Consider the following 22135-nt stretch of genomic DNA (forward strand, 5'->3'; position numbering starts at 1 on the left):
AAATCTAGCCCTGTGTGCATTGTGTGTGTGCGTCACCTCTCATACCCCCCCCAAAAAGTAGAGCCTCTGAGATAAGTGGGTATTGCTCCCATGTTGCTGGGTGTGTGTGTGTGTGTGTATGTGTGCTGGTGTGATGCTGCCCAGTCCCAAATGACCCAATGGTGTGCTGCTTCTCCAAACCATAGGAACTGAGCCACACTGGTTCCACTAGGCAGGTAAGTCCTCCCTACAAATTCAGTCCGCACTGGCAAGTCAAGGAAGCTGGCCGTGAAGGATTGGGGTGTGTGTGTGTCAGAACTGAGGGGGCCTCAGCAGAATCAGGCCTGTGATCTGGGAGGGGCCCGTTTTGTGGCGTTTCCTGCCTGGCTCCAGCCATCCGGAATGAAACAATCCCCTGCCCTTTCCGCTCTGGCTGAGCTGCCACATCAGGCCGGGGAAGATGAGGCCGGAAAAGCCGTCCTGGCAGGAGCGCAGGGAGAAACTGCATCTGTCCTGGCAGAAGGGGGCATGTGGGGGGGGGGCAGAGGGAGAGCAAATGTTTCCCAGCAATTGACATGGAATTTGGGCTCCTTGCAACACATCCCCTTGCGGAGAAACTGGGAGTTCTGGATCCCAGCACCTGGTTCTTGTTCCTGAAGCCTCATTCCGGGCCCCGCAGAGCCTGGGTTCCAGTCTCTCATCCCTCCTCTTGTACACCAGATTCACCCCAGGAGATACAGCTAGCAAAAGAAAGGCTTCACCTGCGGCATTTCTGCTTGCAGTGAGAGGGTGTTAAAGGCACAGGATGTCAGCCCGGGAAAAAAAGTGGGTGGGTGGGTGGGTAGGCAGCAGCCTATGTTTTTAAAGCACCTGGTGAACCTGGGCTGCATTTCGGCATTCACTGCCAGGACTAGCCTGCGCTTGGGGTGGGAAATGACAGCAGGGCCCCTGCGAAGACGCTTTACTATCCGCGAGATGCAGCTCGAGTGTTCTTTGTGCAGTGGCCAGGCATGCCCTGGACCCCGTGGCCTGGCATCTCCGGTTCAAGAGTCTTGGGTCCACTCTCCAGCGCTTAATTGGAGCCAGACTTTTCTAGGGCTTTCTCTGTTTTCTGTGTCAGGCCTGAGCTATGGAATGGGAAAGATGCCTCTGAGCATGCACAGAATTTCCCCCATGCAGCTCCTGCTAACGCAGAAAAAACTAAGCGCTGGCTTCCTAAGTGTTTTTAGAGGCAGCCACTCTGTAAGACGCCCTGATGGTGAGGAGCTTGGGCATGGTCCTGGATGCCTCCCCTTCGATGGAGGCTCAGGTTATGGCGGTTGCCAGACTGGCATTTTCCCATCTCTGCCAGAACGAGCAGCTTATTCCCCGTCTCGCGCCCTGCACCCTGGCTTCAGCGATCCAGGCAACGGTCATCTCCAGCTTAGACTGCTTCAACTCGCTCTATGCAGGGCTACCCTTGAGGCTAATCCGGCAGCTGGTCCAGAATGCAGCAGCACGGACCCTCACTGGACCTCCGGTTCGGATGCATAGAAGACCTATTCTGTGGCAGCTGCATTGGCTTCCACTCGAGTTCTGTGTCAGGCTCAAGTTACTGGTTATGACTTTTAAAGCCCTTATACCTGCGGGAACGTCTCTCACCATCCGTTCCCCAAAGGGCACTTTGTTCTGCTGACAAACATCTTTGGTGGGTCCCTGGCCCCAGGGACATTCGCCTAGCCTCAACCAGGGCCAGGGCTTTTTTGGTCCTGGCTCCAGACTGGTGGAACTCCCTCTCCATTGAAGGTAGGGCCCTGCGGGACTTGTTACACAGGGCCTGTAAGCTGGAGATGTTCCGCCAGGCCTACGGTGGTGACTAAGATTTGGCACACTGTCCCGATTCCTCCCCCACCCCGCTGTGATCCGTGGTACGCCTGTTATTAACACCATGTATCATCTACACCTGCCCTGCCCCGCAACATCTCAAGTGACTGGGTGTATCGGGGACACTGAGAGCCCTCTGGGGTAACCTGCTTTACTGTCACTGCAGGTGTTGTGGCCACACTTGAGCCCACTTGCAGGGAAGGCGGGGAACAATCAAGCTGCTGAAGGGGCAGGAGTGAAATCAGTGAAATCAGAACGGGCCGTTTCCCCTGCTTCTCCACTTCCCCAGCAAGCCAACTCCCATTCAGGCATTAAGCAAAGAGCATCACTTCCATTTTTCAGAGGCGAAACTGAGGCAGGAAGAGAAAGAAAGGCTGAGCCGAGGCCTGTGGCAGAAGCAAGGCCCTGCTCCTCACGGCCAAGTCCACAAAGCCAGGCGAGCCGTGCCCAGTGCTGTGCTGGGACTCTCCCATCCAGAAGCCCTTCTCCTCTGTTCACAGATGAGTTGCAACTTCTCAGTACAGACTAGACAGCACTCTGCACATGCTTTAAAGCATGCTTGCTTTCAGTCATCACCCCACTGAGGCTGCAAGGAAGGCTCAGGAGCTAAGCAAAGCCCCCTTCTTTCCTCATTATTTAATTGAGATTAATAATTAGCAGCTTTGCCTGATCTTTTTCCTAAACCCTTCCACCCCCATTGTGGGTGGAAAAAATTCCAACTGCCCTGCAAGGTCACCAGCTAGAAAACCTGTGACTCCCCTCCGGGGTTATCTCCTCGGCCAGCTGCAATCACACACACCTCACCCCTCTGTGGGTCAGGCGTGGGGCAGGAAACAGAAGGGGCAAAGCTCACATGCCTTGGCGGGGGCAGAGGGGAGGAAACCAGGCCCACAAATGCCTGGACTCAGTCAGCTGATCACATCTGGGGCAATGTGAATATCCCATGTATTTGATGGGGTCTTGGGTATCATTAAATTTAGCGGCTGTTGTAGAGCTTTCCAGGTTGAGGCTGGAAAAGGGAATGGAGAGGAAGTCCTGAGCTGAAGCCCCAGAATGTGTTGGCAGAGCAAAGCAAGCTCTCTGCTCTTGGGATATTTGACATGATCGGAAAGATGGGGGTGCTTCAGAGCAGGGCTGGTTCCAGGTTTTGGGGGGGCCTGGGCAGAGAGTGCTCAGCCCCCCCATGCCCACTACTGGCTTCCCTTCTTGCCCTCCCACCCATGTGCCTGTGTGTCCTTCTTTGCCCACCTGCAAGCTCTCCCAGCTCCTGTAGTCACAGCTTCCCCTGCTGCCCGCACGCCCTTTCCCCGATGGTGCTGGGTGCTGCTAGGAGTGTCCCTACCATGGCCACCAGGAACGCTGATGCTTTGTGCACACCCTTGCATGCCCTTCTCCAGCAGTGCTAGGCAGCACATGCAGCTGGGAGCAGAGGTGACCAAGCACACCTAAGCAGGCCATAGAAGGGAGTGCAGGCATCAGAGTAGAGAGTTGGCAGCAGTGGGCCCTGGCAGCTGCCCCAGCTCAGGGTATGCTGTCACCAGTCCTGCTTCTGAGCCCATGCAGAGAGACTCCCCTCTTTCCACCTGGCCACCAGCTTCGCCAGCTCTCCCCTCTGCTGACCTCTCCAGCCAGTGGTGGATGCTCCAGGGCAAGAGCAAGGAAACTGGCCCCATTGGAGAGACTCTGATCTTTGATTCTCCACCCAGGGCCTGGAGCATCCTAGTTCTGTGGAGTCGGTGTGTGGCCTGGCCTCAGCCCCAGCCAGGCCTTCTTCAAGGGCTTTTGTCACCCACAATGAGGAGCCCCCATGCGCTCCTGGGCTCACCATCAGCCCTGTTGGCCCAGGAGGGGATTGCCATGCCCTTCTCGCTGTATCGCCTTGGGTGGCCCGGCTGGAGAACGGGCCCTGGCATTGGACCTTCCTTCCAGCATCTCATTCCCCCAGGAGTTCAATGTCTTCTATCCCCCCCCCCATCTGCAGCCTGACCTTGCTCATCTGGGCCTGACCTGGGAGGGGGCCCCTGTTGCTTGGAGGGACCATCCAGTCTGTAGCACCCTGCTGCCACTAAGGAGCGGCAGGGAAGGTGCAAGACTGACATTGAGTGGGGGGTGTTTAGTGCTACCCCCCTTTAGCTCCCAGCCTCTCTCACTAAAGCCGTACAGCAGGTCCATGCGACTGCAGACACAAATTGGTTCCAGACAGCTGGGCAGGGAACCCGGGTCTCCGGCTGGCTGGTTGGAGTGCTCTCTGAAAACCAACCTGTTTTGAATTACGCCTGCTCCCCCTCCCACTCAACGCCCCGATAAATTTCCAGTCTGTATCCGGATGGGGAGGGGCAGGGGGGGGTTAGAAAGAACGGGAGTCAAGCAGGGAACCCCTCAAGCAGACCTCCAGTGGACAAATGAAGGTTTGGGGAACCACAGGGCACCTGGATGGGCATCACCTCAGTGGGGTGGACAAAGGTTGCCTTTTGCCTCTACAGAGGGTCTTGCCATGAGGCCCCCAAGAAGGCTGGGGCGGGGGGGGCAAACACAATATTAGCTGTGCCTCTGACAGGTCTGCCCACATGTTCCTCATCTGCCCGCCATCTCTTCTCTGTGTTTTTAATGCCTCCATCTACCTTTTCTCTGCACCGCTATTTAAAGTCCCTGGGTGCTGGCAAATGGATTGAGCAGAAGAGGAGAGGGGGCACCCCTCTGGGCTGCAAGACCCCCTCCCCATCCACACACAGTGGAATGCTGTGTGTCCTAGACAGTGGGATCAGAAGTTTCCAGACTCTTCCCTCTTCCTTCGGACTACATGTTTCCTAAACCAACAATCCTGTTGGGCTCTGGGGTCTGGCTTTTCCACCTCCACTCTCCCAAGTCCAGCCCCACCCACCCCAGGAGTCCTGGCGCCCAACCTGTCCCGCCTTGCTTTAACCTGCTAGAAACACCCACAACTGTCCATGGACCCAAAGCTGCCAACTTTTGTTCCTGCTAAGGGGTCTCTTGCCCTGTTCCCTTATCCCCGCTCCCTGCCCAAGAACCCAGCGCCCCATCTGCCCACACCTTAACCCCTTCCATGCCTCTCCATTTCTGTGCTGTTTTCCAAACTGGAAAATTCTTTTGTTCTCTCATTTCTCTTGGGAAGCCCGGGAAGGGAGGTGAGGAAATTATACCAGCTTCCTCCCACTGCCATCTTTGCCAGCTGAGCAGTCGGTGCCCCCCCCTGGCCTGCCACCTCCTTTGGAGTGTCCCCCAGACATTGCTTTGGGGAAACACTTGATAACCTCCCAGCTCAGCTGAACTGGTGTCCACTTTGCAGAGGCCTGGCCTTGTTTGGCTTGGCACGCACTTGAAAGGGGCAATTTCCACACTGGATGGATGGGGGGCTGAGAGAAGAAGGGCAAAGTCCAGGTTACTTTGGGACTGATTAAAAGTAGACAGTGCTTCATTTCTGTAGAGAGAAGTTCCTGGCCAGAGCAGCCCAACGTTCTCCCTTTCCTACTATGGACTCCCTTCTTCTAGGTGTGATTACTGAGGCAAATGCACTCCACGCATGCACAGACACCCTCTTCAGTACAAGTGCTTCAGGCGTTCTGGAGGCTGAATCTTGGGTTCAAATTAAGCCCTGAAAACAGCAGCCCCTCCCCCCACCCTTGGATATGACCATGAGGACTCTTTATTCCTTGGTTAGGGAGACAGTGTCAGAGGGATGCAGCCAGTGCCCGAGTCGTATCCCCAGGGGCTCTGGCTTGAAAGCACAGAGTCCCAGGTAAACACCTGGCTTCCCTAGCATGGAGAATCTCCACCACCTGAGCCCAATACAGGTGGGATGATCTAGGGCCCAAGCGGCCCAGTGCTTGCAAGAGAAGAGCCACTGCCCAGGATGCTCCCACAGCAGCCCACTGGCTCTCCCTCTCCTTCCTCTCGCTACCCACCCCAGAGCCAGCTGCCTCTTTGCTGGCCTCGGTGTCAACAGAGACTCCCTCTCGCCTCCCTCCGCAGCAGCCAGCAGCCGCACAGAACAATAGGCCAGGGCAGATGAATGCCTGGCAGCGGCTGGAGGAATTTCCTGAGCAGAGGGGGGAAAGCAGATCATCAGGCTACAAAATAATAGATTGTGCTGACTGTCAGAAATTATCGCTGTGTGGGGGGCTCCCATCACCCGGCCAGCTTACCTTATTTCAGCCAGCCGAGAAAGGAAGCAGGCGCATGGGGCGGGGGGGGGGGAGAAGAGATGCAGGAGGGCTGAGGTTCAGAGACAGGACTCCTGGGCCCTCTGGGAGATCTGGCTCCTGAGCAGGGCCTGCAGTCTGATCTTCACTGAGCGTACTTGGAAATCCTATTCACGTCCACGGGATTTACTTCCAAATATATGTTCTTAGGGCAGAAACCTTACGTTTCTTTGAGGATCAGTGGACCTATTGATGGACAACTGGAAGAGGAAGCAAGCAAGGGGAGTGTTCAGGATGGGTGAGAAGCAGCCCCCCCCCCGGTGTTTCAGAGTACCAAAAAATCATTTCCTGGGGACACCTCTTTCCGTCTGGTCAAGCACGTACCTTGCAGGCTCCACCTCTGGCACCTCCAGCTAAAGACAAGGCCCTTCTCTGCCAGGCCCAGTCAAGGGAGATGATGCAGAGACCCAGGAGCCAAGGGGCCGACTCACCATTAGGTGGCTTCACATGCTGCACCTCCTCATCTCCCCCCCCCCGCCCCCCGCCTCCCACACATTATCATTCCACAGATCAGACTGCAATGCCTTTGGGGCAGGGCCTCCCCCCTCCGACCACATTTGTAGAACTTCTAGAACCTGGCGAGGGCTTGAATAGAGGCTTCTGCTAATGGGAGACATCCCTTTCATACCAATGATGCATGAGGGCCAGGGCTTTTTTTCTGGGAAAAGAGGCAGTGGAACTCAGTGGGTTGCCAGCACAGGGGGCAACTCTTGGTGGGAGGAGGTGCCCCTGGTACCACATGCGCATGCACAAAGTGCACGCATGCTCCCAGGACCAATGATGTCACTTTGGGTCAGCTGGAACAAGGGGGCGGGGGTTAAAAGTTTAAATCACCCTTGGTGAAAATGGTCACATGGCTGGTGGCCTTGCCCCCCGGATCTCCAGACAGAGGGGCCCTCCACGCCGCTCCAGCGGGCCACCAGCCGTGTGTCCATTTTCAAGAGGTTCTGGAACTCCGTTCCACCACGTTCCAGCTGAAAAAAAAGCCCTGAGGAGGGCCATATTTGAATTCAACCCTGGCTGAGGCCAAAGCGCTCTCCCGGGGGACTTCGCACTCAGGCTGCACTTTGCCGAAATGTATGTTTGTTTATAGTTCGCCTTTCTCACTGGGACTCGAGGAGGATTACGCAATGCAAGTCAATACTGCCAGCAGCTAGGAATAATACCATCAAGTACGGGATGCAGAAGTTTGAAAACAAGCATAAATTTGGCTTGTATAAAGCAGTTATAGATCTCATGTCCTACATGGCAGTTTTGCATGGGTTCCCACGGTAGAACTGGAGAACTTGCTTTGCGTGTTCCGGGTCCCAGCTTCAGTCTCTGACATGATGTGTAGCAAATCTTGAGAAAGAAGGACCCCTCGACAACTGCCAGTCAGAGAAGCTAACTGGACCTACAGTGGGTCTGGTTTGAGGGAAGGCTGCATCCTGTGTTCCTTGGAGAAGCCCAGAGCCAAAGCATGCCCTTAAGGTTGTAATCCACCCTGAGCCCGCTGGTGTAGGGAAAGCGGAATATAAATCAAATAAATAAATAAATAAATAAATAAATAAATAAATAAATAAATAAATAAATAAATAAATAAATAAATAAATAAATAAATAAATAAATAAATAAATAAGGTTTCAGGGAAGGGTTTTTTGCCCTGAGTTGCTACCTTTTGTGTTCTTGATAGAAAAATCAGGAAAACCTAAGTGATTCTACTATATATTGTTTTTGATCATGTAATTTGTTTTAATCATGTAACTTGCAAAAAGTATTCAAGCTGCACTCTGCAAACTAAACTGCTCGTTGTCGGTCTCCTAGTGCCATCCCACACGGGGCCTGTGCATGCGCAGAAGATCTCAGTGAACAGAAGTGACAGCTAAGTGCAACTCTCCCGTTTTTGTCTCACATAGCAAATGTCTGAGTTATTCCTGATTTCTGACGAGGCCGGCAAGTTTGGGTATTGGGATTCCTGACAAAGCTAGAACGTCTGAGAGCCTTAGGATTTCTGCAGAGGTTAAGAAGAAAGTCCGAAATATTCTTAGAACCTAGCTCACCCACAAGCACTCACTGCAAAAGCAGAACTGTCTGGTTTCTAACCAGTACAACCGCTTGCTTAGAAAATACACAAAGAGCCTTAGAATTAATCAGTAGAAACGAAGATTCCATTGTATAAGTGCTTAAAAGACATGCACAGAATTGTTTACCTGATTGTATAAAAGATGTGGCATCCTGCCCCCAGGCAGGCTGAGAGCTTTTGCAGACTACTGCCTCTGACCTTCTGTTCCATTAGAATAAAGCTTTAGCCTGTTGGCAGATGACAACATGTAGGGTTTTTGAGGGTTGGGTTTGGGGAGGGACCTCAGTAGGACATGATGCCATGCAGTTCTCCCTGCAAAGCAGCCGTTCCCAGGGGAAATGATCTCTCTGCTCTGGAGATCAGTTGTAATTCCAGGAGATCTCCAGGCCCCATCTGGAGCCTCCATGCTGGAGGCTGGGAACTGAATTTAACATCTTGGGCTAACAATGATCTTTAGGGCACCAGCCCCTTGTTTGGCTAACACAGACCCAAGCAGGTTTCCTTTGCCCATATAATTAAAAGGGGGTTTGCACTTTTTTAACCAGTCCTTTGAAACACAAGATCCAGAAACAAGATTCGAACCTGCGACCTAAGCTTATTTGGGCTGCCGCTGTTGTCTCCTAGCGCATGCGCGCAGCAGCTTCCATTTCCTTCTCGGAGAATTTTGCCATCGGCGGCTCGCTCCGCTCTGTATTGACCATAGGGCACTCCCAGCCTCTCCGCCATCTTGGTTTCACAACGAGGCCGCAGCGACCAGCCTTCCCCGTCCCCCGACTTAAACGTCATCGGAAGTCAGCGCCCCCATTGGCTCTGTGTCTCTGTGGGCGGTGCGAAAGCTTTCGACTCGGAGAGTCTTTCCAAAGGCTAGAGCGGAACTCATCAATTGTTGTCCTAAGGGAAACCCTCCGCGAGCGCCGACTCCGCGTGGACCTTCTGGGCCTGGGTTGTCTATGGTGGGAGGGGCCATCTCCACGCCTGTGATAGGGCGCTTTCAGGCTGGCGCCATGTTGGCTCGAGACCGCGGGGCGGGGCGGGAGGCGCTTCCGCTCCGGGCAACGGTCCTTCCTTCAGAGGAGCCGGAGGGGAGAAGCGGTCTGGCCGGGGCGCGGGCGCCTGGAAACCGGACGGAGGGGAGGCGCGCTTGCCGGGGCCTGCGGGGAGAATCCTCTCGGCGCCGTCGGGGGCTCTGCCCCCCCCCGCGCCGGTTCTCGGGCAGGCGATGGCCGCCCCCCCTCGCCACAGCGGCGGCCGCGAGGAGGAGGAGGCGGCGGCGGCGGCGGCGGAGAGCCTGCCCTGCGCCGCCCGAGCCCCCCTGCCCGCGCCCCCGGCCCGGCCCCCGCGCCCCGACCCCCGCGTGCGGCTCACCCCGGAGCGGCAGGGCGGCGCGCCCGCGGGGGGGATCCTCCGGCGCTGCGGCCCGGGCAGAACGCGCCGCAGGCAGGTGAGCGGGGAGGGCGGGGCCCGCGGCCGGGCCGGGCCGGGCGAAGGGGCCCCTGCAGCCGCCTCCGCCGCCTCTGCTGCTCTTCCGCCCCAGGTTCGTTTCCGGCTGGACTCCGGCGAGGAGGAAGGCGGCGGCCCGGAGCTGCCGGGGCAAGCGGCGGAGAGCCTGGCCGGCGTGCTGGCGAGAGAGGACTGGCGGCCGGAGCCCCCCCGCGGCCTGGGCGCCCCCGTGCTCCACAGCAGCGCCGCCTTGGGGGCCGAGGTGCGGGCGGCGCGCGAGCAGGCCTTCGACGCCCGCCAGGCGGCCCGGCAGCGCCTCCGCAGCTCCTTCGTGGCCCGCTGCGCGGCGGAGGCTCGGGTGGGCGAAGGTAGGTCGCGCGGCTCTGCAGGGCGCCTCTCCCGCGGCAGCGCCAGTTAACTGCCCGTCCGGGGAAAAGCCGACCCGGCGTCGCTGCCAGCTGGCGCAGGCGAGACCCGAGGGAGAATCTCTGACTCGGACCGCCAGGCGCCGCTTCGCTTCCCCGCCGCCATGGAAGCAGCCCGGGGGCCTTGGGCCAGTCCTGCCCGCTCAGCCTGACCCACCTCACAGGGCAGTTGAGAGGGCAGAACTGAGAAAAACGAAAGCTGCTTCGGCTCCCCACTAGAGAGAGAGAGAGCACAGTAGGGTATGAAAACCTAAAGTCCTGAGTTGGGTGCTTTGCTCCTCGGGACTGGCTAGAAGGCTGCTCCCAGAAGAGCCATAGGCTCAAAAGCAGGGTTTGGGAGGAGGGGTAGCAGTACCTCCCTCCTACAGACAAGGTTCAGGGGGGAAATGACCCAGAAATGCGAGTGGCATATTAAGAAGCACCACTGGAGAAGACTGTTGCTGTCATATGGTCTTCTACAAGAGAAGGCTAGAATACACAGTTGCCTAACGGCTATAGAGCAGTACTGAGGAGGTAACTGGTTCCATGTTCTCCCTCTGCCCTGGGCTTATCTTGTGGCCTTTGTCACATCACTTGGCTGCAGTTCCATCTGCTGAAACCCTGCCCCCCCCCCCCGCCCCCACAGAGGAAGGTGAGCACTGGAACCATGCTGCAACATTATGCTATGCAAGGTGGTGGCGGGAATGAAGAATGTGTTCTTGTTGCCATCTCTTCCAAGGAACTGGGGGGACGGACTAATGGGAACATTTTTTTCCTTCAGCTGGACAGAATGGGAGTACCTTCAGTCCTCAACACTGCACTAGGATTGTGTGTGTCTCACGCACTACTTTGGCAGTTGTCAGATAATCCAGTTTTGTAGCAAGAGATAGCAAAATGGTGCAGCTACTTCAAGCTGCCCTGTCCATCTAATCAAGTGTGGGACGTGCACCCATCCTTCTCAAAGTTCTCCCACTCCCCAGATCACTCTCACCCCACAGGCATGAACATCCCTCGGGAACAGCAGCTCTATCAAGGTCTGGTCAGCCTGCAGGTGCCTGCAGAGGAACTGGTGAGCTCTGCGGTGCGGGAGAAGCTTGCACTTACTGGGCCCCGGCTGCCAGAAGCCAGAAAGGTGAGCTGGGGAGAGCTTTTTGCAAAGCATTCCGTGGCCCTCACTGAGGGCTAAACGAGCTTCTCAGTCTTGGTTGGGGAGGGAGCTATTCAGTTCCTCTTGCTTCTACAAAGCTCCTGGAGGACAGGTGCCTGAGCAGTGGCACCAGTTCGGTACAGGCTCCCCTGCCCAGCTCTCTTTTTGAGACCCAGGTATAACGTTTCCTCAATAAATACTAAGCTGTCCCCTGGCACTGCATACTAGGAGGCAGCTTGCAAGGGCCCAGACCTACTGGCATTCTATGACCCAGAGGAGCTGTTCACGGAGACGGCCTTCTTGGATGTGGAGGGACTGCCACCCTTGGAGCCGAAGCCACGCACACGAGATGCAGCAGCCACTTTCGTGATGTACCGGAAGCTGCGCCAGTGGGACAGCTGAGGGGGGGGGGGGCAGGCTGCTCCCTGTGCCTTCCAAAGGACTCAGACTGCCTTGGCTGTAGCACGGCAAGAGGGCTATTCATTCACAGGCGGCTTGTACGTGTGCGCGCACACACACACTTCTCTATTTTTGTACATGAACTGAATTACAAGCAACACTTTTGACTTTGTCCCCCCTACTACCCACCCATCTCCTCCCTATAAACACAAATTGGGCTATCAGTTGGTAATTTGTAGGCTTTATTTATATATAGAATCAACATCTTTGTAAAGATCAAAGTCCTGGCTCAAACCATCCCATTGTGGGGGAGGGGCAAGGCAGGTAGCTCTTCTGAAAGGAGGGATAGCCTGGCTTCTTCAGCCATTGCTCCAGATGGGGTACCAGGGCACAGGAGGTAGCCTGCCCCCTCCCTCCCTCCTTAAGTGGAGCAGGGGTTTGTTCTAGTCTCTCCCCCCCTCCCGCTGGAAACAGGTAGCAAGCTGCCTGCAGGAGCCCAACCCTGTTTTCTACCTTCCTCGTATACTAAACACTGTAGAGGGAGCTCATCCCAGGAAGCAGACAGCATGGGGGGAAGCTTCACTAGTTTATGTCCTGGGGGGGGGGGTGCTGCCTCCCACTGATGATCTGCCTGCCCCACTCACTGTTCAGGGGATGCCCTCCCCCATCTGCCCCTCTCCACAACTAGGATTCCACTACAGTTTTTCCTTGAGTGGCCAGGGGGTGGGGCACTTGCCAAAAGCTGCAGGGTAGCATTTGTTCTTATTCTGGGTCATGCCTTCAGGAGGAGCACTAGGAAGAAGCTAGCCAGCACCCTCTCCACTGCCATGAGAAGAGGGACATGCCTACCTCCCACCCCCCGCAACTTAAGGATCATGGTAGCGGCTCCAGGCCATCTCGGTTTTCTCTGTTCTTCACTTGGCCAGCTGCAGGCAAACGGACAGGAGCCCCAGAGGCGAAGCAGCTCCACCTCCAGGGTCACAGGTGGCCAGTCTCCCAGTCCTCTCTGCTTTCCTGTCAAAGTGTCTCTGGAAAATGTCCCTGGCTGCTGCTCAGAAGGGCTCTCTTGCCTGGGCAAAGCTTCTCATTGCGCTTTTGGGAGGGCCTTGTGGAAGAGATAGATGGGCCGCTGGAATCCTATGGAGAGAGCCCAAACAAGCAGTCAGTCAGTCAGAAGGAGGCCCAGTTCAGCACTGCAGCACAGCTTCGGGTCACAGAAGGTCCCACATTCCCTCCCAGGCCTCTTCCATAAAGGGAGGCCCCACCAGTGCCAGCCAGAGGGAGCAATTCTGAGGTAAATGGGCCCAAAGGGCTGAGGCTGCGGAAGGCAGCTCGAGGGTTCTGATCAGCAGAGCCCTCCCCCCAGTCCCATGCCCCCCCTCGGCCCGGTGGATCAGAACAACCCCAAAGAGCGCTCTACAATATTGGGGGAAGTTTAAGCATTAATAACCCTGAAGCAGTACTAGAGCATGTGCTAGGAGCCCAAGACCGTAGAAGCGTTCCTTGGAAAAGCCATGAGTGCTGAGGACCTCCGCGGAGTTTCTGCTTTTGGCTCCATACTAGAGAGCTGCCGGTTCTCTAGCTCACCGGCTGCTTTTTGCTCATGCTGAAGGGCTGCGCCCTGTCCAGCCACTGCTCTCCCTTAGGAACACGCAACCTAGTTCAATTTCAGGGGCCTGCACACGGGCTCCTCTCAACCCTGCCCTCCTTCAGCACCGTTCTCTGGGTCATCCAGAGCTCATGCAAGACTGATGGGGGCAGCTTCACCACGCCACCCTCGCCCTCCCATCCGATAGTCTGCAGGCACCGCAAGCGCTCCAAAGGTGGCGGATCTGTCCTGCCCCATTCACCTCTGGAGGTGTGCCTGGGCGTCGCCACCAATTCACAGCTGGAGAAGCCGACTTCAGGCGAGGTCAGGTATGCAGGGAACTGGTCAGGCTTCAGCTTGATGCGGTGGAAGTTCCTGCATATGGTCTCCTAGAAATGAGAGGAAGGCGTGGAACATCCAGCCGGGTCTCCCCCCCGCCCCCCCCCCCGCCAACACGGTCTTCCGTTTGTTCTGCTTCATCTGAGAGGGCAGGACAGGTGGGAGGCTGTGGCTGTGGCCTCGGCCACAGCACGGCCTCTGCAGTTGTCCTGCCCTCCCTCCTGAGGAACTGCAACCAACCGAGGATTGTGAAGGCCTGGGGGGAAAACTAGGAACTAAGGCAACGATACTTTTAGATGCCATAAATAGGGTGCATTTTGTGTTTTAAAAAGGTAAAAGTAACTTTAGGTTGGATAGGGAAAGACTGCATATTTCCATTTGCCCCCAAGCACGGATCACCCCGTGGGTTCCAAGTTCCCAGAAATAATACATCTCTAGCTTCTCCTTGCCTGGGGTTGGTGTGATGACCACCAGGCCTCAGGCACATCATCCCCTGGGGGGCAATGTCTGGATGGCACTTCCCCCTACAACAGATTTCTGTCGAGTGTATTTTCTTCCTGCTTTTCCTCCAAGGAGCTTGGGCAGTGTCCCCAACTTTCCATCCCCTACCCAGTAAGTCACTGGCTGTGGATTGTCCAGCAAGCTTCAGGGCAGAGTAGAGCTTTGTACCCAGGCGTCCAAGATCCAACACTCTAACCACCACACTGGCTCTAAGCAATAAACCAGTGATACTGAAAGCAGTGAGTGAGTGTCGCTCCGCCTGAATCCTGCCCCCTTCCGTATCTGCCCTTGGGACCAGCAGCAAAAAGCACAGAGATCTCTGCCATCCAACAGATCACTCTAGCTGGCTCTGCCTCTATGCCCTCCCTCACCCCCTTAGGCACTCTTCCTTCGGATGCCGGGGGTGGTGCGAGTGGCCACACACAAGCTGTTCCCACGGCAACTCGCGAGGGCCAGCTCTGCCCAGGCACATCCCTGCCAGGCTAGCCTGCCACTCACCGTCAGGTTCTTCCTTTTGCCGTACGAGGCCCAGGCTTGGGGTTCCAGCAGCAGAATGCCATCAGGCCGCAGGTGGCGGTAGAGGCGCTTGAAGAGGCGCTTGAGCCCCTCGTCCCCCCAGTTGAGGTGCACCCACTTGGTGAGGCTGAGGCAGAGGATCACGTCGTACTCTGGCTTCTGAGCCTCCAGCAGCTCATCACGTTCCAGCACGTAGTTGCCCTGTGGGGAGAGGACACGGCTCCCTGAAGACCCGCCAGGCTCCGTCCTTGCTTCTGCTTTCTCACAGACCTCTGCACAGCATCGCAAGCACGCGCACAGCAGTGCTGATGCAGACTTCTATCCACAACGGCCATCTGCAGCCATGCTGCCAGTTTCCACTGGAGGCTGCAAAGCAGCTGTGCCCAAAGCAGACTGATCCCTGCCCAAGAGAGCAGCACAAAAGCTGGGAAGAGTCCAGGAGCATTCAAGGCCAAGGAGTGGACAAAGGTGGGGGACAATGCAGGCTCAGCCTCAAGGCTGGCCTGGGGAAAACTTGGCCAACGCAGCTGAAAACTGCCCCCTTCCAGCTTCATCCCTAAGCTCGGCCCTTTCCACCCCCCTGCCAAGGAGCTCTGATCCCTGCACTGCCCTGAGGGTCACTCTTTCTCAGAGAGAGAAGGGGACGAATCCAGGAAGGACACCGGCAAGATGCTGCTTGCTGTGCCCTCTGGGTTGGGGAGAGGGAGGTGCGCACCTTGGCAGCAGCCGTCCACATACCGAAGCACAGAGGTGTGTCTGGTGCTCAGGAATCCAAAGTATTCTTGCAAAGTGCAAGAGAAATTTAGTCCCCATCCCATGCATAAGGAGCAGGAGAAGGGTGGAGGGGTGTAAGGGGCAGGCCTTGTTCCACCTAGTATGGAATAAAACTTGGGTTCTTGCAAGAAATCTTATTAGGCCTGGCTACTGGGAAAGGCGCAAGCTGTGTTAATTAGCTGCACCTGGGCCGCTTTCTTCTCCTGAGAGAGTGGCCTTGGGAAGGCCAGGGCTTGGTGCTGATCTCAGCTCTTGCCATACTCCCTAAACTTAATTAAGAAACGAGCCCTGATTGATGCCCCGAGCAGGCTGATGCCCCTCCAGATTTGAAGAAGCCTCTTTGTTTCTAGGCAGTTTACCATTACCACCACCAGTCTTGACCAGCCTTGCCACCTTGTAGCCATTGCCAACTACCAGCTATGCAAGAGAACAGCCAGCTTCTAGCTCCATGCCATCTCCAGGATGCCCAGTGTGAGCTGGCATGGATGGCCTTGGGTAAGATCAACCAGCTGTGGAACCAACTCGGAGAATGCTAGTCAGTCAGCCAGCAAGTAGCATTTTAGCCAGTTGGAACACAGATCAGCAAGGTGTTTTCTGCCTTGCCTAAATGCTTTCATGAGCGGTTTCTGCTTTCCGCGTGCTTCTATGTTCTTCCTTTAATAAACTCCTGTTTTACCCGCCTGTGTCTGGTGTTGCTTGCCAAGGAGGAACCCACACTCGAAAGAGCCCAGCGTGCTTCAAACAAACCACCAGAGCTCTTAGAAGCTCCTAGGGGCTCCTGGGTGGCCAGGAGAGCTGGCAGGGATGGGGGGGGGGTCGATGCAGGGGGATTTCTGCGTTTAATCTCAAATCAAGAATGTGGCTTGGTGGGTATTCTGCCTGCAACCAGCCACCCCCCCCCCCCCGCCCCGCAAGCAAAAGGTGCCTGCTCTTGTTCTTTATGCCTCTGCCGTGAGCTACATGGGGTGGAGGGAAAGAAAGTCCACAGCCCAAGGGGGCCTTCCCCTTCCTCTGCACCACTGGGCTGCTTGTCTGTGGGATGCTGCTAGTCAAAACCTAAGCTGGGGCCTTCTTTGTTGCCTTGCTTGGAGCTTCAGGTGCCCTGGGCTGGCAACATGGATGCTCTTCAGTGGGACTCAGCGTGGGCGCAGGTGGAGGAGAGAGCTTCCGTTGACCAGAGCTGCTCCTGACCAGCCCGTGGGTCACCTGTCCAACTGCACTGCCAAAAGCCAAGAGATCGATAACAACCCATGCTGGCTGCTGTCTCCCACACTGCCAGCCTCTTCTGAACCCCTCTTCGGCTCCCTGTTTTAATGCGGCCTGGACTGCGCCCCAAGGGCCACTCAGCTCTCCATCCCTCTGCCCCCCAGCCCAGACCACAGAGTAGCAACCCAACACTCTTAGGCCAAGCCAGTTCCACCACAAGACATCAGAGCCGTGCACACACCCAAGGGGTGCTCCATACAGGCTTGTTAGACCAGTGGCCCCTCTCCAAGGCCTCTTTCCCTGCCAGCGCCCCAAGGTAATTTTAAAAGGGGAGGGGCTGAGCCTCAGCTCTTCTGCAAGCAAGGCAGTAGGGATGCTTCCAGGCAGGCCCAATCCAAGCCGGCAAGATGTAGAAAGTAGAACCTTCCTGATAGCCAAGTGTGTCCCCCCCAACACCCTACAGAGGCTGAGATGACCACAGCTTGTCTCTCAGCTCTCTGTGGCTCCCCTCCCCCCCCCAGCTACTATACAGCAAACCGAGAAAAGAAACGTAGGGGCATCAGCAGATGTACAGCTGGAAAGCAGAAAGGGCGAGAAGGGAAAGCAGGTTTCTCCAGGCTTCAGGGAAGACTTTTTCGGCGTAAACAGCCCCCCTAGGGTCTGGTTTTCCCTGGCCCCAAACTGCTCCAGAAGCAGCCTTGGTATTAAGGGTGCTACAGGCTGAAGTTCCTCCTCCACAGCCAGCTTCGGAATGCTGCTCCTCTGGCTGTGAACGGCTCGGCACTTTGCAAGACCTCCTAGGACCCATCTGCTCAGGCGAGCTGCCAACTCCCTCCTCCAAGTACTCCCACCAAGTTCTCCAGAGGGCCCAAACACCCAGGGATTGCCTGGATGGCCCAGGAGACCCGAGAGCCAACGTGATCCAGCAGCCAACCCTTTCCCTGCTTGAGGCAGCACCTCCCCCCACAAAACCCCCCAAGCCAATCATCTCTGCATGCCACCAACTCAGTCAGGGAGACCCAGTCAGCACTGAACTTCTCTTCCCCCCAGCTTGGGTGAACATTCAATACAAGGGGAATTTGGCATGACATGGCAGGACGTTAACTCTTTCTCCCCATCTTCCAGAAGGGTATGGGTACACGCATAGATAAGACAGCTGCTGAGGCCCTGCCCACCTACGCTACACCTGAAGGCCAGCCTCACTGCCTCCAGGTAAGAACACAGTGAAATACAGCTCTACTTTATTCCTAGAGCCTAAATCAGCCAGAAGTGCGATGAGAAAGGAAGCAGGACGATCCCATTGATGCAACTCTGAAACCAGCGTAAGAGGCACAAGGAGCCCTCCATGAACTCACCTGCTTCAGCTCCGTCCAGCCCCACCCAAAACATCAGAACACAGCATTCTCAGAAGCCAACCAGCCAATCTCAACCACAGCAGCAGCCCAGGTGGCTACAGATACAGCCCTTCCCCTGCTTTACCTTGACAAAGAGCACGTTGTTGGGGAAGATGTTGGCATCTGCACCATCTTGGGGCACCCTTGGTGCAGCAATAGGCCCTCGGCTGGCCATGAGAGACACAGGGAAGGTCTTCTTGGTAAGGCAAGCCCCCTCACTGCTGCCACCACTCTGCTGCTGCACTTGAATCTCCTCAGAAAGGTAGTGCCGGATGTTCTGGCGTGCCGAGTGGATGAGAGCCCCATCAATGTCCACACCCACCATCCTGCTGGGACCCCACTTCTTGGCCACGTTCAGAGTGAGGTGCCCCACATTGCAACCCACATCCAGCACCTCTTTACCCTGGAACCACTCGGGCCTCATTACCCGCAACCGGGAGTCCTCGCAGTCAGGGTTGCGGTAGCCATAGTATTTGCAATAGTTGCCATACTGGAACTTGCGCTGCGACTGCCGCCGAGGCTGCTGTGTGGAAGGAGGTGGCTGGTGCCTGCACCTGGGCACGCTCCGTCCCCTCTCTGGGCTGCTTCGATGAGATGGTTCACTCGCTGTGGATGACCCTGGATGCTTGGCTCCAGCACCCTCTGTCTTGCTACAAGTCCTGCGCCTCTTGCGATGATGGTGATGATGGCGGCTGCTGCTGCCACCACCTGCTGAAGAGGCCATGGAAGCACCAGAGGGGGCGACGGAGCTGGAGGCCTGCTGGCCCCGTGGCAGGTCTCCACTGCCATGCAGCAAGGGGGACACCACCTCATCGCGGCAGTTGATGGCTGTGTTGAGTTCATAGGGCTGCGGAGTGGCTCCGTTGCAGGCCTTCTGGCACGACTTGCAGGAGGAGGCAGCCTTGCTGCCCTCGGGGTTGCTGGCTGCCCGCTGTGCCCCTCGATGGCGATGTCGCTTGCGCCCGGCTTTGATGGGGGAGGCCAGCACCGGGGGGTCCTCCTGGGCGTTGTTAAGGCTCAAGGGGTCGGTAATGTCCTTGGGAATGAGGATCTCAACTGGGTCGCGGCCCTTGGCCGGCAGGGGCGAGGACTTGGGGGTCTCGGCGTTGAGGGCCTGGTTCACCTCCTCGTCTAGGAGACTGTTGAGGTTCAGCGGGTCGAAGATGTTGCCGCCCAGCAGGAATTCCGAGGGCAGGACCGGGTCGCACTCCGAGTTGACCCGGCGGCGCCGCTTGAAGGCGGGGTGCTTGAAGCCACCCACGTTGCAGCTGTTGCGCCGCTTGCCGCCCCCGGGGGGCTTCTGGGGGGGCTGGAGGCCGTTGCGGGGCCGCTGGAGCTCAGCCAGGCCGTCCTCCTCCTCCTCCGGGGCCGCGCCGCCGCCGCCGCGCTGCCCGGGCCCCGGCCCCGGCCGCCCCGGGGGGACGTCCCCGCTGCCGCTCTGGCGCCCTTCCTCGGCCCCACCCCCCCTGGGCGGGGGCTTGAGGGGCGGCGGCGGCGCCGGGACCAGGAAGGTCTCCTTGTCCGTGGCCATCTCCAGCATGCCCCGCGCCGGGGCCGGCCCGCCCGCGCCGCTCTCCGCACTCACCTCGAGCTCGAGGCGCTCGCGTCTCCCTCCACCCCTCTTCGGGCCCTCCGACGCGTGCGCCGTTAGGCTCCTCCGTTCTGCGCAGGCCCTGTGTTTTCCGACGCGCAGCCGCAGCGCTATTCTCTCTGGCAGGTTCAAACGCACATGCGCACAAACACTCCCCTACAACCGTCGGCTGCTCCTCCCCTCCCGGCGCATGCGCGACTCCAACAGCACCCAGAGGAAGAACGCTTCGCGCCTCCTGCCTTCCCGCGATGGCACGCGCCCCCTTCGACTGAGGCTTATATATTTGAGGGGCGGGTTCGCAGAAAGACTCGCCTCCATCCCTTAGAAAAGACCAATAGAAATTCAATATTATGGCCACTCACTTGGAATGATAACCAATCACGCTCCTTTCTACAGTGAGCCCCAGAAGCCACCGCCCCTCTCTTCTTCCCGCCTCCGCATTTCCATTTTAGCCAATAGATGAACAGGTTTAGAACAACTGGAGCCAATCCAATCGGGGAGGGTCCTCGTTTCTTCAGGGTAGTTTATATCAAGCGCCTGCTTCAGTGTCTTCAGGCTTCAAAATACAAAAACTAGACCAAAACGGATCCTTTCCACCTCTAACAACAGCCATTAATAAAAAGTTTACATCATAGACTAGGAGGTAAAAACTGTGGAAAAATGTTTCCAAAAGCAAGCTATTGTTTTTCCAGGCACTGATTTAGACCCCTCAAATAACCCCTGAGAAAAAACATTGTGGATTCTTTATGTTTCACAGAGACCTTTTCTTAAAGTGCACGGACGGACCGGAGAGATTGTGCGGAATCAGCGCATTCTGCCTTTTGTATATATATGAAAGTAACCACATTTTATTTTTAAAAGCCTTGCCAGATAGACGGTTGCCAACGATCACGTGACTTCAAACGAAGCCGGCTTGCGCAAAAGTCACCGGGATTTGTAGTTTCAAAGCGCGGAGTGCCGGAACTTTGCGCGCGAGCGAGCGCGCGCTTGAAAATTTTAGTGGTACGAAAGATGGGCGGGCAAACTCAAACGCGCGTGCGTGTTTTCTGTGTAAATAGTCTCTCCCCCCCCTCCGCTCTCACCATGTGATTTGGGGGGGGGGGTGGCGTTTAAGACGACGAAGCCTCGCTCCCATAAAAATGGTGGACCTGCCTGACCAAATGGCTCTGCGGCTGTGCAAGGGACGCTCCTGCAAGCCTTCAGTCTCTTTTCAGTGACTGAGCACGTGCAAAGTGCTCTTCAAAGTCCGCAGAGGGGCCTCTCGAGCAGTCAGCAAAGGATGAAATAATTTCCCTTGACAAATCCATCTAGCTAATAACAAAACCCTTCTACCTAGTAAAAATATCTAACATATTTTAAAGTGCTTTCACTCTTTCAAAGTTTTCAAGCAGGTTATTTTATAATCCTTATATCAGCCCTATCAGGGAACCTGAGCCTGGGAGAAAGAACATGGCTTTCCTAATGAACTTGTGGCATAGGGGAGCTTTGTATGGTGTGCCAGATGACAGCTAACTCTAGGCAACGCCAGCTCCACAGCATGAAGACCAGCAGAGAGAGACTCTTTTCGGGGGGGGGGGGCAGGGTAATGGCCTCCCTCCAAATGCTTCAGGAAAACACGTCAAAGCATTCTTCTTCCAGAGTGCTTCTGAGGAGATGGATGTGGAGTGTTCCATATCCTCCATAAAAACAGCTAGTATCGCCCAGCAGCCCAGAGACTGAGCTGCAACTGTCCCTGGTTCAAATCTTACCTCTGCCACAAACTCTTTCACCAAGGTGGAGGCCATAATCCTGGCACGCTTTACAGCAATGCCCCGAGCTGGTCCTTAAAGACCAACCACAGCGGCCATGCATCCCGCCAACACTTTGCCTAAACACCCCAAAAGACAAGAAGAGGGGTGGGAATTTTCACAAGGAACGAAGGCCATAAAAAGGAGGGTTGCCTGGGGAAAACCGGGGTTGTTAAAATCCTGCGGTATCTTCTATGATTATGCTGTTTTGATCAATCTCACCGGTGTTATAATTTCAGGGATTATTTTAAAAGATTTTGCCGATTTGCGTGTCTGCATTTTATGCAGTATGGATCAGTTCCTGACCTGGATTCCCTTTTTTTCCGTCAGGCAAGAGGGAAGTGCACATCAATAGTTTGATATATAGCACTGATGCTCCCAAACGGTGTCTTTGTGAACTTGTATCTATTTACCTCATGGCATTGTTTATGGAAATATCCTTGATATTGACTGTGCTAATCTCACACTGTGTAATCCCGCTTGACTCTCGGTGAGAAAGGCGGACCATAAATGACATAAATAAATAATAAATACATTACTGGGCTAATCATTTATTTCTTTTCAGGGCCCAGAAAAGCCTGTGCTCTGATCCTAGATTTTATACACCAGCAGCGGGTGGTCGGTAAAAGGCACTCTGCGCGTGCCCAGAGGCCCTGTTATGCGGGGCGGGGGGAGAGTTTGAGGCCCGATCAACGAAGAGAGGCAGTAAACATCCCACTGGGGCGGAGGCTTCGCATAGAGTCCAAGCGCGCATGTCCGAAGAAGAGCGTCGCTCTCCGTCCAAGCCCGTGACGCCTTTGAGCATGCGTGGTGTGGACCTCTCCTCTCATGAGTCATTCCTTCCTCTGAGGGTAGGGGATAGGGATCGGACAGGACTGGGGCGCATGCGCAGTTCCGCTTTCTTTCCCAGGCGCGCTGGTTCGGC

At 56.1% G+C, this 22135-nt stretch overlaps 2 protein-coding genes across 2 annotated transcripts; one reads left to right on the forward strand and one right to left on the reverse strand.

Moving 5' to 3' along the window:
• The first annotated feature begins 9164 nt into the window (after nucleotides 1–9164).
• On the forward strand, nucleotides 9165–11738 carry PPP1R35 (protein phosphatase 1 regulatory subunit 35). Its single transcript, XM_054995204.1, has 4 exons — nucleotides 9165–9565; nucleotides 9659–9932; nucleotides 10967–11100; nucleotides 11344–11738. The coding sequence occupies exons 1-4, from the start codon at nucleotides 9344–9346 to the stop codon at nucleotides 11515–11517; spliced, it is 804 nt and encodes a 267-aa protein (XP_054851179.1). The 5' UTR covers nucleotides 9165–9343; the 3' UTR covers nucleotides 11518–11738.
• A 1-nt stretch (nucleotide 11739) lies between these two features.
• Nucleotides 11740–19663, reverse strand: MEPCE (methylphosphate capping enzyme). The gene is made up of 4 exons (XM_054995136.1): nucleotides 17918–19663; nucleotides 14441–14659; nucleotides 13365–13491; nucleotides 11740–12651 (listed from the first exon to the last, which is right to left on the reverse strand). Exons 1-4 carry the CDS (start codon nucleotides 19370–19372, stop codon nucleotides 12599–12601), a joined length of 1854 nt encoding a protein of 617 aa, XP_054851111.1. The 5' UTR covers nucleotides 19373–19663; the 3' UTR covers nucleotides 11740–12598.
• Nucleotides 19664–22135: the final 2472 nt, after the last annotated feature.

The sequence above is a fragment of the Eublepharis macularius genome, chromosome 12 (assembly GCF_028583425.1).
Source record: "Eublepharis macularius isolate TG4126 chromosome 12, MPM_Emac_v1.0, whole genome shotgun sequence".
Lineage (NCBI taxonomy): Eukaryota > Metazoa > Chordata > Lepidosauria > Squamata > Eublepharidae > Eublepharis > Eublepharis macularius.